We start from the raw sequence: 16,319 nt of genomic DNA, 5'->3' as shown, positions 1-16,319 counted from the left end.
CATTCACTGCTGAGAATTAGGTTCCAGATCTATTTAGATGAAAACTTTTTAAATTTCTTGGATATACTATTCGAGGAGCTGAATAACTGCACTGACTGAATAATGGAACTATGCAGGCAATCTGTCTCCTTTCCTGTAAAATTGCTTTGTTCAGGGTTGTTTCTTGGAAGTTTCAAGTTTGCTTTGTTGGTTTATTGCAAGGTTTATGCAGGTAAGTTCATGAAGAAGGTCAACTTACCTTGTAATTATGATGCTTCTCATTGTGTAGGAAAGGACTACTTCAGGACTTGAACCTGTTGGAGATGAGGATGTTGCAAGGGCATTACTTGTTGCATGTAAAGGAGCAGCAGAGGCTGTACATCGTGCATATGATCGCTTATTATCTAGTGGAGCAATCTTGCCATCACCAGCACTTCGGCTGCGACTTCTTCGATCAGTATTAACAGTTCTTCGTGAGTGGACACTTTCAGCCCTTGCACAGAGAATGGGCACAAGTGCCACTGGTGCTTCTCTTATTCTTGGAGGGGTGTTAACGTCTGAGCAAACTGCTTCTATTAATCAAGGGATAAAAGACAAGATCATAAGTGCAGCAACCAGGTTAGTAGAAATATGTTACAAGTAGTATTCTTTTTTCATATTTCATGGCCATATGACTCTTTGATTGCAATTTATTGGTTCTGTTAAGGTTAAGTTTAGTGATGAATTAATTTTGCAGGTATATGACAGAGGTTCGTAGATTGGCACTGTCACAGGGGCATACTGAACCTGTATATCGTGGCTTCAAGGAGCTAGAAGATATGCTGCTAGGGTCATCCACTTTCTAGTTTGTGAGTGTAAAATATTGATTTTGTGGAATCGGATTAGCTTACCTTGTTTGAATATTCTTTTTGTAGATTATTAGTCTTTTACAATCTGTTGGTCATATTAATTTCGTAAGAGAAACATTCTTGTGTAGTGCTGACTCTTATAATTCCTGATTGTTTGTCTATCAGGTAGTGCCCATTGTTTGTATATCAGTCAGTGATCATTGTGTGGCCGTCAGTTGCTAACAATAGTAGTTTTCATGTTCCCTACACAAAGAAGTCGGCAGTTGCAAATAGCAGTCATTAGAACTCCTTAAAGTCAGCATTTTTAGCTGTTCCTGAATTTTGAAGTCTTCTTTTATTTGTTGGTCACATCTCCATGTCTTGTTTTGTTGCTTGGTACATTTTCACTAACAAATATTATGTTATGTATAAAATTATTTTAATTTAATGTTTAAAGTAAGGTGCACGATCAAAAGATCATGCCCCCTCATGTAAAGACACCCAGGCTGTATTTAAGCCAGGGCCTCCTGCCTTTGTAATTCATCATATTGTTTTCTAATAAAATATATAAATATATCAGCTGTTAATTTGTAGAACTAAATTGTCTGTGCTCCATTTGGTATCAGAGCTTAGCTCAGTCCCCTACACATGGTGTTCTCGCTTCGCTTAGTCGTCCGTCCGCTGTGAATTTACTGAACGTCCATTACCGTCTTCTGCCATTTGTGTTGTCCAAAACGCCACCACTGCAGTCGATCACCCCCGTTGTTTTTCAACGATACTGGAGCCTAGGATAGAATCTTAAATCACTGACACTATCAATCCAAGTATCACAACAAGACTACTTTGCACAACAGAACAATATAGAACAATGAATCTACTAGAGCGCAAAATGCACACAACGTTTTACACATTTATACAACAACCCAACTTTGTTATATTAGTCAAACTGATAATACAACTATCTAGAGCTCCCATAGTAGGCATAGTGGCCCTCATACATCCACTAGTACAAGGATACAAGATACACTAACAATCTAGCTGATGTAGTCGACAATCACAACTGCTTTGTTGTATCATGTGCACTGCAGGTCCTTTGCTTCCGTTCTGCAACACCTGCCTCTATCAATGCACCAACTCCTTTAGGCCATTGAACTCGGCTCTCCAATCTGCCCTCTAGCTGATCATAAGTCCATCTACAACCAACACATAGGATCTTCATTCTCACTAGCTGCTCCTTCACTTTGAGACTTCTTCCCCACTGTTGCTTCTCAGCTACATAGGGACTTCTTCCCACTATAGTCTTCTTGCATTGCTCCAATGAAGACTAACATGGGGCAGGAGGGCTGCCACCTATCATTATCAAATGTCGGTTCTCCAACAATGAACACGGGCTATACCAACTGTTCTTGGTTGGGCAAACCTTGAGCTCCACTTCATTGCCTCTCCTAGCAGCTACCTTAGTCCATCAAGGTGCTACTCTAGGCCACACTTGGTCTACTCTCACGCTGCCCTCCAACAGACCACGAGTGTCCAATACCAATGTCCTCTCCTACCACCAAAACAACCTCAAATACACCAATACATATGTCTATTCTAGGTCTTCCCTTCTACTGTAGGCTATGATCCTGGTTAGGGCTGATGTCACTCTGCTCTAGCGCCTTGTTTGTCCTTCAAAACCTCTTCCACAGTTGCGTCCCACCTCTATCTTGGTTATGCTCCTAAATGCTACCTTCTAGGAGAGTTACCAACCATCCTTAGGCCTTACGACACACTTCCAGGCATAGTTTTAGGGCTCGACCCTTCTCCAAGGCTAGGTACAGGCTGTGACTCTCTTGTTGGCTGCTCAAACAAGACTCACCACCTCCTATAATGAGCCATAACCCTGCAAATAGCAAAACAAAGGTTGTCCACACAAAATCACACCATAAAACAAACCCATAATGCCCTCAAGTCATGCAGCCTCCCTCTGCTACAGTTCGGACCTGCAATGGAGACAAAAGCAAACCTAAAATAATCCCTTGATCCCACGCCTTTGTCCTCTACTAATTGTGGCTGCCTTAGAGATGTATTGGATGTGTTTTGATGGACATGGATGTGAGAAAATGCTTCCACAATCACCTTGTATTTATACCTTTCTCATGTGGTGTCAACTAAATGTTTTGGGCACACCAACACATGAAGCCGACCTGACTTATGTGCCACAAAACTCACCAGCTACACATAAACATTAATATCTCATGATAGACACCTCGGATTTGAGTGATTTTCGCTTCCCCTTTCTCCTCTAAGGGTCGTCTAACACCTCCATGTGTGAAATCACTCAAATGCCTCATAGTTTCACACCCACCAACTTGGGTGCAAAGTCCACAAATCACTTTTATGGTGCTCCAACCTCCAAACCTCGAACCCTAGGGCTTGAAGTACCTCCCAAGCTACCAAATCTCAACAACCATTGTCCAAGCCGCTGCCTTCATTTCAAACAAACGACTTGTTGTCGAGCTTGTCAGCCGCATCTTCCCGATTTCCTGTGCAATTGCTAAACACCCACTCTGCTCCCTGAAAACCCTGTTCCTCTGCTTTGCTCCCCCGTTCATCTGCTCTACTATCCCGACAATCCTGTCACTCGTTGACTAATGGTATTTCCACTACCATCTTCCGACTGTCGACAAACATGCCCTTTCCGAACAACCATCACCATCTTCTGTTTCGCTAATCGTTTAGACTTTTCATAGTCTAACTTATTTGATTTAATAAATTATATATATATATATATATTATATTTTCATTAGAAAATGTTTCAAGTTAAGAAAGCAAGTTAAGTTGGATGATGAATGAATTTAGTAAAAAATTGATGGAACAGGAGCATAATGCCACCAGAAATGTCGAGGATATGAAGAATCTCCAGGATACAACAGGGAGAATAGAGAATCAACTCCAACAAAATTATGATGAACTAAAAAAGGAACAAGCAACCCTTTCAACTAAGGTTGATCAGAATCATACTCAAGCAATGGTGGTGCTGAACTTTATCTGTCAAAAGTTGAATATTACAACTGATCAACTACATCAAAATAATGAAGCGACTCAACAACCAAATTCTTCAAATACATCAAACCCATCAAACTCACCTTGTATCCCTGAATCGCCACATACATCTTTCATTCCCAATCCACAAAATAGTAACACGAATTTTCAAAATATGTAGCTCTCAACCCAATTCCCCTTCTTCGCTCCACCAATTGCTACATATCAACGAAGAGAAAAACTTGAGCTTTCTAAATTTGACGATAACGAAAAATACAGTGTTGCATGGTTCAATAGAGCAGAAAATTATTTCGAGATTTATGGTATTGACAATGATGATGAAAGAATAAGGCATGCACCCATGCAAATGGAAGGCGAAACACATAATTGGTATATGTGGTGGAAGAAAATGACACATGCTATCAGTTGGAGGAAATTCATAAATGCTTTCTTTAATAGGTTCCAAGGTGTGAAAGAAGAAGAGTTCTTCACGACACTCACCAGGCTACAACAAAGATGAGATGTGGACGGATATACTAGAGAATGGGAAACTCTAGCTACACGAGTATCTGGTTTATCAGAAACACAACTTATTCAGTCATACATCACTGGACTTAAACCACATCTCCAGGATGAGCTTAAGCGTTATGACATCACCTCTATAGAAGAAGCAAAACAAAAAGCAAAAAACCGCAGAAAAAAAGATGAAAAAAATACAAATGGCAAAAGTTGAAATAGTATTTTCAAAACAAAAGTTTCCCCAAACTTGTAACGTGGAGAATACAAAGTATGTGCCACCACAACTACGTGAAGGAGGAAAAACTAATTTGGAAGTGCAAAGAATGAAAGAGGGTAAGTGCAAACGTTGTGGCGAAAAATGGGATTCTAGACATAAATGTTTTAACAGAAAAGAGACCAAAAACCTGTATACATGTGAAACAACTAATGATTCAAATAACGAAGAATCAAACATAGAAGAAGTCGAAGATTGTCCACAATTTTCCCTAGAATCAGACAGCGAAAATATTCCACAAGTATCATTATCAACTATGACAGGGATATCCTAGCCCCAGACCTTGAAGTTAAAAGGTCATATCAAAAAGAACAATGTAATGGTTCTAATAGATACAGGGAGTAGTCACAAGTTTTTTGACACCAACATGGTAAAAAAGCTTAACATCTTCACATATCCAATGCCTAATATGAAGGTAATGGTAGCATATGTAGAGAAAATCGAAAAAGTAGGGAAATGCCATAAAGTAAAATTGCAAATTCATGAATACAATCTAGAATCTCCGTTCTACAATGTACACCTAGAAGGAGTGGATGTGGTCCTAGGTCTCTGATGGCTATAAACCCTAGGCATTTACTCTGCCAACCATCAAAAACAATTTATAAAGTTTAGATGGGAGGGGTAGAAAATAAGTTATATGGTTTTCAACCACCTCAAAATCAAATTGTATCATCCTACCAGATGATGAAGTTGATCCGAAAAGGAGCACCAACATATATAGTGTAGTGTCATCAGATGCAAATGTTGGCTTCGAAATTAGTTAGCAAAGAAGCACCTGAAGTTTAGGAACTGATTCAAAAATGCAAAAAATTGTTCCAAGATCTTCCAATGAAGATGCCTCCTGAAAGAGAAATCGAGCACATAATCGAAGTGAAATCAAGGTCAAACCCTATCAACATCAAGCCGTATAGGTATCCACATCATCAAAAAAATGAAATTGAAAGATTAGTCCAGGATCTTTTAAAGTGTGGTATCATCACAAAAATAGAAGCCATTATGCTGCTCTGGTGGTTCCAGTCCGAAAGAAGGATGGATCATTTAGACTATGCATAGATTATTGAGGGTTGAACAAGATAATGATTAAGAACAAGTTCTGATTCCCTTCATAGACGAAATGCTAGATGAACTTCATGGAGGGCGATATTTTTCATAATTGGACTTGAGATCTGGATACTAGCAAATTAGAATAAGGCTAGAGGACATAGTGAATACCGCCTTTTGAGCACATGATGGTCATTATGAATTTAAGGTAATGCCCTTCAGATTAATTTATTGCTCCAACAACATTCCAAGCTACCATGAATGAGGTATTTCGTCCATATCTAAGGAAGTTTGTGTTAGTGTTCTTTGATGATATTCTAATCTATAGTAAAACATGGAAGGAACATCTACAACATCTGGAACAAGTTCTCACTATATTAGAAGAACATCAGTTTTATGCAAGATGTCCAAATGCACCTTTGGGAAGGAAGAAGTAGAGTACCTCAGACACATAATATCCAAGGAAGGAGTAAAAGTAGATCCTAATAAGATCAAGGCTATAAAAGAATGGCCCAAACCTACTAACATCACCAAATTGAGAGGATTCTTAGGGTTGACTAGATACTATCAAAGGTTTATTCGAAACTATGCTCATGTAACCACACCCTTAACAAACCTTCTAAAGAAGAACTCATTTTAATGGGATGATAAGGCAAAAAAGTGTTTTGAAGATTGAAAGTAAATCATGTAAAATGCACCTGTATTAGCAACTCCAGACTTTTCAAAGCCCTTTGTAATTGAATGTGATGCTTTAGGTTTTGGAATAGGAGCAGTATTGATGCAGGATGACCATCCAATAACATTTGAAAGCAGGAAGCTCAACAAGCGAGAATGTCTAAAGTCTACATACAACAAGGAAATGCTCGCCCTTATGCATGCATTAGCCAAGTGGATGCAATATCTTTTGGGAAGTAAGTTCTTAATATTAATACACCATAACAGTCTTCAACACCTCCTCTAACAGACAACACTCTCTACCAGTGTTGAAAACTATCCATATCGGCAAAATATCGAGAGGGTACTGAAAGCATCTTAACGGCAATATCGGCAAACATAAAAAATGAATAATATATTCATTTTTTTTCTTCTTCATATTTTTAAACATATAAAGCAATAACAACATGAAATAAACACATTGGCACATAAATATGAAGAAAGAACTGATATATATATATAGGATGTAAAATAAAAATGATACATCAAAGGCGATACCAAATCCTACCAATCCCTGGTAATTGTCCAATCAAGGACTCAAATGTGGAGAACCAATACAAAATAACATCACATATATAAAAGTATCTCATCATCATGAGTTATATGTAGCAAAACAAATAAAACTAGCAGCTAGCTATCTGAGATCAATGCCCTCTCCCCCTTTTACGGGAAAACATGATGGGTTGTTTGCCAAGCCTGCCCCTAGCAGTAGAAGGCCTTGACCTGCACCTAATGTCAAATAATGATTGCTGGGTATGGAGCTGTGCTCTCCTATATCTATAGCAGATGGTGCTGATGCTGATGCTCCCACAATCTCCTCCTCCTCCTCGTGCTGCTCCTCCCCCAAGTCCTCCTCCTCTTGCTGCCCTTGTTCTAATGGTTCCTCTAACCATGTAGGTGACTCCTCCAAGATGGGCACCTCAAACTCCACCCTCCACTGAGATAATACATCAATATTGTCTAAGGAAATGACATCTGGATCCATTGGTTTTTTTATTTGCTTCAATCGAAGTCGGAGATTGTAATGCACATATACTAAATCATTGAGGTGTGAGAACTCCAACATGTAAGAGTGTCAAAAAAACTAATGAGTCTTGACTCTTGACACTTGAGGGTCATAAATGAAAATTACAATAGATGTAATTGCTCAATTGAAGGCTGAAGCTCAGAGTTATACCTGTTACGCTTTTTTGAGTGTATTTTCTCAAATACACTCCAATTGTGCTCACACCCTGAAGAGCTACATGTTTGACTCGGGATTATTATGGCCAATTTCTGCAAATTTGGTGTCCTTGCACCATAGATTCGCCACCAAATATCTACAACAAATAAAGAAATAAAAAAGGTTAAAAAGTTAAAACATAATTAAACTTTCAAATAAAACATTATTGAATTTTAAAATCTAGAATTCTAAATAAGTAAATTCTAAATTGAAAATTCTAATGAGTCGTGACTTGTCACTTACGTGGCATGAAGAGGGTCGTTTCCCTAATAGCATCATCAAAGCCATATAGGCCAACACAATCCTAATAAAACTATATCTCACGATTGATTTTGCTACGAAGCTCAGGATCAGGTACCATCTTATGAATACAAGAATGGAGCCCTTCCATCACCTCGCCATCAAAATCAAAGTTGCATTTGTATGAAAATGTGGGCTTGAGGAAGAGTGTCGCTGCATGAATGGGTCGATGAAGCATCCATGTCCACCGACTATCAATCACATCTTATAACATCATCTGTCTATTAAGCCCAACAAAATCCTTGTCTGCATAATAAGGACGAATGGCCTCCTTGGCCCTATCCATGGTCTCATACAAATAAGCCATTGCAGGCTTGTCCCCATCTACCAATCTCAAAACCTTTACTATAGGTTCATTAATTGAGCACACTTCTTCTACTCCCTACCAAAATGTGTCAATGTACACCATTTTTGCAATGGCTATCCCATCTGCTGTATCTACAATCACCCTACTCATCAGAAACAAACATTTGCTTCAACTCAAACTAGCATCGAAGCAAAGATTGAAGAGTAATAAAGTTGGTGGAAAAACGTGTGATTGCAGGACGCCACAACTCCTTATTTCTAGTGTATCTCCTCATGAGGTTAAGAACAAAAGCATGGTTATATATAAACTTGGGGACGCTCCTAGCCATATCAATCACCTCCTTAATGAAGGAGAGTTTCCCCATATCCTCAAGCAGCAAATCGATACAATGTGTTGCACATGGAGTCCAAAATAATGTGCGGTGCCTCTCCATAATCATCCTGTCGATAGACACATAATTAGTTACATTATCTGTTATGACTTGCACCACATTCTACACACCAATCTCCTGGATGAACCCATCTAACAACTCACATATCAATGTTGCATCTTTTATATGTGCTAATGCATCCACTGATTTAATAAACATGGTACCTCTAGGACAATGTACCAAGAAATTTAGAAGGGTCCTACCCTTCCTATCTGTCCAACCATCAGACATCACTGTGCATCTAGACACCTACCATGTCTGTTTCAACTCCGCAAATCTAGAGTTGATGTCTTGCTTCTCTGCTTGAAGGATTGGCCCCTGCAACTCCTCATATGTAGCACTTTTGTACCCTGGGCCTACAATAGCAATAACATTACACATTGGCTGCCAAAATGGACTGGTTTTGGTGACACTAAGAGGTAAGTCATTCCAGAAAAGACACCTCACCATAACTCTATCTACTTCTTGCTTCCTTTTTTTAACAACTGATTTTGTGGAAGGTTGTGCTCCATGTCCGGTTTGTGGAACAAAAAAAGGTGACCTCCCACTCCTAGTAGCATTAACACTAGCAGGTGACGCTATGGAGCCCCTCTCACTACACTCAGCCTCAAAATCGGAAGAAGATATCCCAAAAGATTTACCTGCACATTCAACCTTGTTTCTTTCTGTCTTTTTCCTGAACTGCTTGAAGAGCTTTTTGTATAAGCTCCACACTAGATTCCGAACAAAGCCCAACTTCATGTCCAGGGAGTGTAGCTAGATGGTATTTCAATTGCGTAACCCCTCCTATCATCTTGTCCCCACACAATTTGCATGTTAGATATGCCCGATTTGTCCCACTATTAGGTTATCCATACTCCCAAAATGGGTCCAAGGGATTTGACATATTTGTAGTGGATTAATTCAAACCTAGGGCCACCAAAAAAACAAAAAAATTGGCATTAAACCCCCATACACAAAAAATAACAGCCACCTCATTTTAAAGAATAATTTTTTTACAACATTACTTGCAATGAAAAATGGCAATAAGAGGATGCATAAGAAAGTTAAAAAATAAAAATGAAGCTATGGCAATAAGAGGATGCATAAGAAAGTTAAAAAATAAAAATGAAGCTTGCTGTCCAAATATGGAGAAAACACTTTTATTGGCTCATGGGCATGAAAAGCATAACAAATGGAAAATAACAAAGAAGCAAAATGTTGGTAGGAAAAGAGGCATGCAAGCATAACCCTAAATCTATGAAGAAAATCTTTAACATAGGGGTTTTAAAGAACATACCTGTTAATGGAAGAAATGAAATTTGTCTCACTATTCTTGAATCTTTGATCCACAATTTTTTTTGGTTGGAGATAATAATGGTTGTTTGACCCTCAATCCCTCTAGAAAACCACCACAAAGCTCTTCGCCTTCCTTCTGCAAGACCAACAAAGTAAAATGACAAAAAAAACCCACAAAAAATAGTTTTGTAGCTCGGCCCCCACGTCCCCGACGATTTTTTCCATCGTCACGCGATATTTTGGTGAGATATCGATGATATTTTGAAAATATCGCGACATTTACAAGGCGATATATCGTTTTGCTGAAAAATATTGCGATATTTTGAAATATCGCCGATATATCAGTGATATTATCAATATTGCTTTCTACAAAACAACAAAAAGGGATTGAAAAAGTTGTCGCTTGGATTGTACACCCAATGCAACAACGCTCAGGACAGGGGTTGTCACTTTGATCCTTGCCCTCTCAATTTAAGCTATCTCCTAAATGCAAGCTAAGGGGGGTAGTCCTTATGGATGGAAAGATGAGAAACCCGTTGGAAACCAACAAGTTCAGGAGATACAACTGAATGTCCTAGCAACTTGATTTAGAATTATGTGACAAGTAAGATTATTAAGCACAACCAGATTAGATTCCTTGATATTATGAATGACAGACTAGTGCCTTAGAATTAATTACTTGCACAACAAAAATTAAAATGTCAAGTTATTGAATGAACAATTGCTGCAAGATGCAAAATCTATCCTAGATGAAGTGCATGACCTAATCTATTGTGAAATGCAAGATCTTGGTTGATTTTAGTTAAATGCCTAATCTAGGTGAATCCTTCCTCTAAATTATTTTTAATCTAGTCTCGAATGCAATTTGTAGAGAGAAGTCCAAGGGAAGGAGGCTAAGGCCTCATTAATTATACCTCCCTTGAGTTCTAACCACCCAAATGCCTACGTACCTACAAGGTATTGCCTGCAAGAGAACTGCAAGGTCACTTGTAGGCTGTGTTCACTGCAAATGAAGGTCGAAACTTCTCAAATTGGGTGAATAAGCTGGTCCTATCTCTCTTATAAGCAACCTTATGCTTGGAGGTAAATTTTAAACATGCAATTCTAACCTAGAATGATGATAGGTTGCTTCAATGAGATCACAAATATATTAAATGCTCCAGTATGACAATATCAAACCACTTGCAATCAAGATATTTCAAATTTCGCTTATCACAAAATGACAATATTTTAATGAGACATGATTAGTAATATACTCATTGATCCAAGGTGCTGATTAGGATTTCTCTTATTTACAATGTAACAATTAAGAACAAGATAAACTTAGAGCGCCATAATGAAAGCAATATCTTCTTGTCACTTATAATATGAGCCAATTAGAAACGATAGAGATTTGCAATGTTTCTTTAAGCACAATTGCAACAAGCTCCAATAGAGATAAGTACAAAGAGAGATGAGATTGCTAATAGTGATAAATATTGCAAGAAGAAACTAGCAAATGCAACTAACATGTGATGCTATGCAAATATGCAAGAGCTAGCTTATCCTCAAATAGAAAGAGAACCTATTGCAATTATTTAACCAATATTCTTATCCTTCAATGATCATTAAGAAGATGCACTGGACTTCAAAAGTTCAACAAGCGCATGGCCAATCACATCAGCCCACTGCCACTATGAAAACAGTCCCAAAATCACTTGCAAATTAGTCAATGCAATAATGATTTAGTCCTTAGTTAATGTGTGATGACCTTTTAAGTCTACTAAGCTTATTTAGGACATGATTTAGGCCTAGATCTTAGATGATTATGCTACTGTCATAAATCATTATACTGCTGTAGTAATGAGATCAGCAGGACTAGTCACCAAGGTTGTAATGAAAGAAAAAGCCAAAAAAAAACACTTCCAATGACTGTTATGATTAGTATGTGCTATTCTTAGGTATGTTTAAGCTCTTTTAGGACTAGATCTTAGAGATCACACCATTGTTATGATTGACCTCAGATCTGATTATTTATGACAGTCAATAAAAGAGTAAGGATAGGGAGAGAGCAAACCCTTGAGGCCTTGTGGCTTAGTCTCAATGCCGAGTTAAGATACCAAAGAAGTGAATAGCCTTCAAGGATGCAACGAGACTTTTCCAAACACCTGCAATCAAAAAATATTTGCCCTAAAACCAACTTCAACAATGGATTAAGCCTCCAAATGCTAGCAGCTAGGGTTGATAAGCCCTTTAGGGGTTGTGGCTAGGGCTGGCAGCCCTAAAAACCCTTGTGGCTGAGTGAAAAAAGGCCTTCTAGGCCTGCAGATAGGCCTAAAGGCTAGTTTGAGCCCACAAAACTTCTTCCGAATGGATTGTAGCCCTGCAAAACCAATAATTAGTTAAGAAAACTGAAACCCTTATAGATCGATGGACCACCTCAAAAACCTTGCAAAAATGATGTTAGGTCTGCAAAACAAATTATTAGCTAGCACAACCAATTTTAATGATATTATTAGGCCCTTCTAGGCCTATAGCTAGGCCTAGTAGGCCAAGATAAGGCTGTGACTAGGGTTGGAGCCTTACAAACCCCTGCGACTAAGCTGGAAATAATGTTTTAAAACTCTGACTCCAACTCGGACTCGGCCGAGGGTCGACTCTGACTCCGACTCCGACTCGGTATCGACTCGGCCGGCTCGATTTCAATGACTCGGTCGTTGTAAAAAATACATTAAATATTTATTTTTTATAGAAACACATAATTTTAAAGATTTTCATTCATGTTTCCAGACACACAACATTAGAATATAGATAGAAGACAACATATGATCAAAGTAGGCTCATGAATATATCCATTATATCAAAATGGCACCCAGTGCACTGTCCAATACATACACGATGATGATATAGAGATCAAAACAAAAACACATAACCAAGGAGGCTATAAATGGCCTCTACAACAAAAGTTTGTGACCAGTACTACTGGCTACTGCTAGAGTTGCCAACATCATCTGGCTCAGTGTTACTTGGGAGCGGGAGTGAAAGTGGGGAGCGAGAGCGAAAACGGGAGCGGGAGCGACATTTTCAGAAGCTCCTGATTTGGGAGCGAATCCCAAAGGAGTTCGACAACCAATGTCACTAACATCAAGGTACATAGAGGGATTGGTGCTCTTGATTAAATACAAGTTCCATACCTTAATACATGACAAAATTCAATGGAAACATTGCAATCCTCCAATCTTGAAATCCTGAAAAATTGATAAGTTTGCTGGATTTTGAATGAAATCTAAAATTCTACTTTCTCCATATGAAATAATGAGGCCGGAACCACTCTCAAACATCTCGAGTCATTTCATGGTAATGTTAAAAATTTAAGTAAAAGGATGAAAATGAAGATTAAGGAGAATGTCACTTTTAAGAATTTAACATTACCATGAAATTTGAATAGCATATCAATACTAGGAGAGGGGAATGGACCCCAAATAGAATTTAACTAATTTAGAAAACACCGTGGAGTCCAAACCAGTCAGCAAACACTTCAAAATTTCATTAAAAAAATGACAAATCGCTGTTTTGATGGGGTTACGGCTGCAGGTTATGACTCGGCCGAGTCAATATGGAAACGGTCGAGTTGGCCGAGGCAGCCATGACTCGGCCTCCCGAACCGTTTCCTCCACCGAGTCACAATTCTGGGCATTGAAATGGATCAACTCGGCCGTTTCCGTTTCGAATCGGCCGAATTTTAAAACTATGGCTGGAAAAGGCTACTTAGGGTTGCGGCTAGGCCTAAAAGGCCTCCAACCCTTGCGACTAGTCTCAATAAGCCACAAAATGTTAAATTGATGCCCAAACGATGACTATAACCCTACAACGAAACTTCCGATGAGAAAAGAACTTGTGAAAACCCCCGTTTTTGAAGTAAATAAGCCCTTTATGGCTAGAAACTCCCACAAAGAGGCTAGGAATTGAGATTTGATGACTTGGGTCTTGTAGTTTAGGGACTCTAGACCCTAGATCAACCTTCCTCGGCTGAACGCTCTCTTCCTTTGGGCAAAGGCTTAACACTGCCCAAACCGTAGCGGTCTAGGCTAGGTGAGGGCTAGGATCATCTGACTTTGAATTTCTCCTTGAAATTTTGATCCTTGACACCTGCAAGTTATATAAAAAGAGCCATCCACAAGATCTAGAAAGAATTTGGAAATAAATCCCAAATACTTATTTACAAAATGAAAAAAATAAAATACAAGGGTTAGAAAATTTATTTACAAATTATACACAATATCTATAAGAAAATTTAAGCTCTAAATAACAAATAAATCATTTATAGCCCAAGTAGAAATTTGAAAATAAGTGATGGAATAATTTTATTTTAATATGCTGGCCAAACCCTACAAAAAAAAATCGTTAAATCAAGCCGAGAAGCTAAACAAGGTTAAGATCTCCTCAAAGTCTATGTACTTGGGGTTTGCCCATGCGCTGAATCACCTGAAGATCTTTGCACACTTCGGAAAATAAATTGTTAGTTTCAAAAGAGGTTTAGATACACAGTTCAAACCCTCAAGATCTAGATATACTTGCTAGATCAAGTGAGCTTAAAATGTTTTTCTAGAACCCAACACCTAAAGCAAGATACTTATGCTAATAGATGATCCAACCACTGACTATTGAAACAACAATATTCAATAATAAACCATTAGAGCATTAAAACCATTCAACACATTACCATAAATCATTGAGAGAGAGAGACATTGAATTGAAACCCCAAAAACTTATGCTTTATTCTCAAAAGAAATTCAGCAGAGCTTAGCTCAGTACATCACAGGATGAAGTTACAATGAGGAGCTAAAAAGCTTTCTTATATAGAAAATGAGAGGGATTATCCCTTGCAAATCGAAAATAACGGCTAGTACCTCGATAGATGGCTTGACCCTTGTAAAGAAATTTCAAACCCTTGATAAACTGGCATAAATCTCCACTAGAATTCGATTTTCCTTGTTTACTGTGCTAGAGGGATCAAACTTTGACTTCTAGATGGAGAATCTTCAAAAATAGATTTATCGTTAATTGTGCAAAATATTTAACTGTCTGGGCCAAAAATTTCGCTTTGCTAGAGAAATTAGTCTTTTGGGTCCAACAAATTTCTGGACTGTGCCCTTCTGCCTTGGAAATGAGGCTTTTTATTTTGAATTGAATTTTTTCCTTTGAAATATAGCCTCAATAATTTTTTGATAATTTTTCCACTTGGAGGATAATTAATTTTTCCCTTCATTTTTTTTTGACAATTTCTACTACTTTTATTGTTATTTTTGCCAAAAATTTAATTAATAGACTCAAGAGGGTGTAAAAAAAATGTTTACAATTAATTTTCCACCCTCTAAGTGGGTGTAAAAAAATATTTTGGTTTGGTGTTCTAATTATGAGGAACAATTCACCAAAAATGTTTCTAAACACACTTATACGTCAAGATATTATAATAATCACCCCTTAGAAGGGGAATTTACACATAGACACAACCTTCTAAGATTCAACCAAATTCTGTAACACAAGACACATGATCTAGTATGATAAAAATACATAGACTCGATAACACTAGGACTCACCTAAGACCTTATCAGTGAATTCCACCCTAGCTTTGGGGTATATTTGGGAGAAAAACTCTTCCAATTATTCATGTTTACAAACACAAATAATTGGGGAGGTCAAAAAACTCTCTAGAGTGAACCCCTTTGACAAGAATCATAGACTTGCCTAGGTGTTGTTGCATGGCTAAATACTCATACTAGAATCATTTTTACAATAATTTGTAGAATTTAGGATTACAATGATGATGTTGACTCAACAAATTTTAGCCAATGCTTTATACTCTACTCCTTCGAACTGTTGACGTGTACATGGTCATGATCGCCTTCAACATGGATATATTACATAAGAAAGGGAAAGACAGCGTAGTAGTAGATGCTCTGTGAAGGAAATGTGAAGAGTCATCATTACTTGCAATTTCGGTTGTAGTTCTAGATTGGCTTAATGAAATTCGAAGTGAATATTCAAAAGATCCAGAAACATGTGCTATAATCAATAATCCTCCTCAAAATTCAACATTCGAATAGAAAAAACGATATTTTGTGGTATAAAGGAAGAATTTACCTAAGCCCAAATTCCAAATTTAAGTCCAAAGTTCTCAAGAAGTCCCATGATTCGTTGTTAGTAGGACATGTAGGTTTTTTTAAAACCTACTATAATGCATACCAATCATTTTTCTAGGAAAGGAATGAGTAATGATATTCAAAAATATGTAGCAGAGTGTGATCAATGCTAGAGAAATAAAAATGAGAACATTATGACCCCTAAACTACTTCATCCCATAAAAATTCCAAACCAAAAGTGGGAAAAAACAGCAATGGACTTTATCGAAGTGTTACCCGTGT

General features: G+C 37.9%; 1 protein-coding gene across 6 annotated transcripts in view; it reads left to right on the top strand.

Moving 5' to 3' along the window:
• NUP155 (nucleoporin 155) overlaps nt 1–16,319 on the top strand; it is a 228,102-nt gene that overhangs the window by 193,776 nt on the left and 18,007 nt on the right. For 5 of the 6 annotated variants that reach the window (XR_016260091.1, XR_016260090.1, XR_016260092.1 and 2 more), the window contains exons 12-13: nt 269–597; nt 716–827. Coding sequence is in view for 2 of the 6 variants with exons in the window: in XM_089429643.1 (XP_089285769.1) it covers nt 269–597; nt 716–824 (438 nt within the window). In the remaining 4 variants the exon portion in view is untranslated. Of the gene's footprint in view, nt 1–268; nt 598–715; nt 828–992; nt 1,146–16,319 lie in introns of those variants that run through there. The other variant, XM_089429651.1, reaches the window with a different exon arrangement.

Source organism: Pinus tabuliformis, chromosome 6 (assembly GCF_031772625.1).
Source record: "Pinus tabuliformis cultivar Carrire ecotype Pingquan chromosome 6, CPIR1, whole genome shotgun sequence".
Taxonomy (NCBI): Eukaryota; Viridiplantae; Streptophyta; class Pinopsida; order Pinales; family Pinaceae; genus Pinus; species Pinus tabuliformis.
Note: the sequence above shows the minus strand (reverse complement) of the source record. Positions and strands in the feature narration are given on the sequence as shown.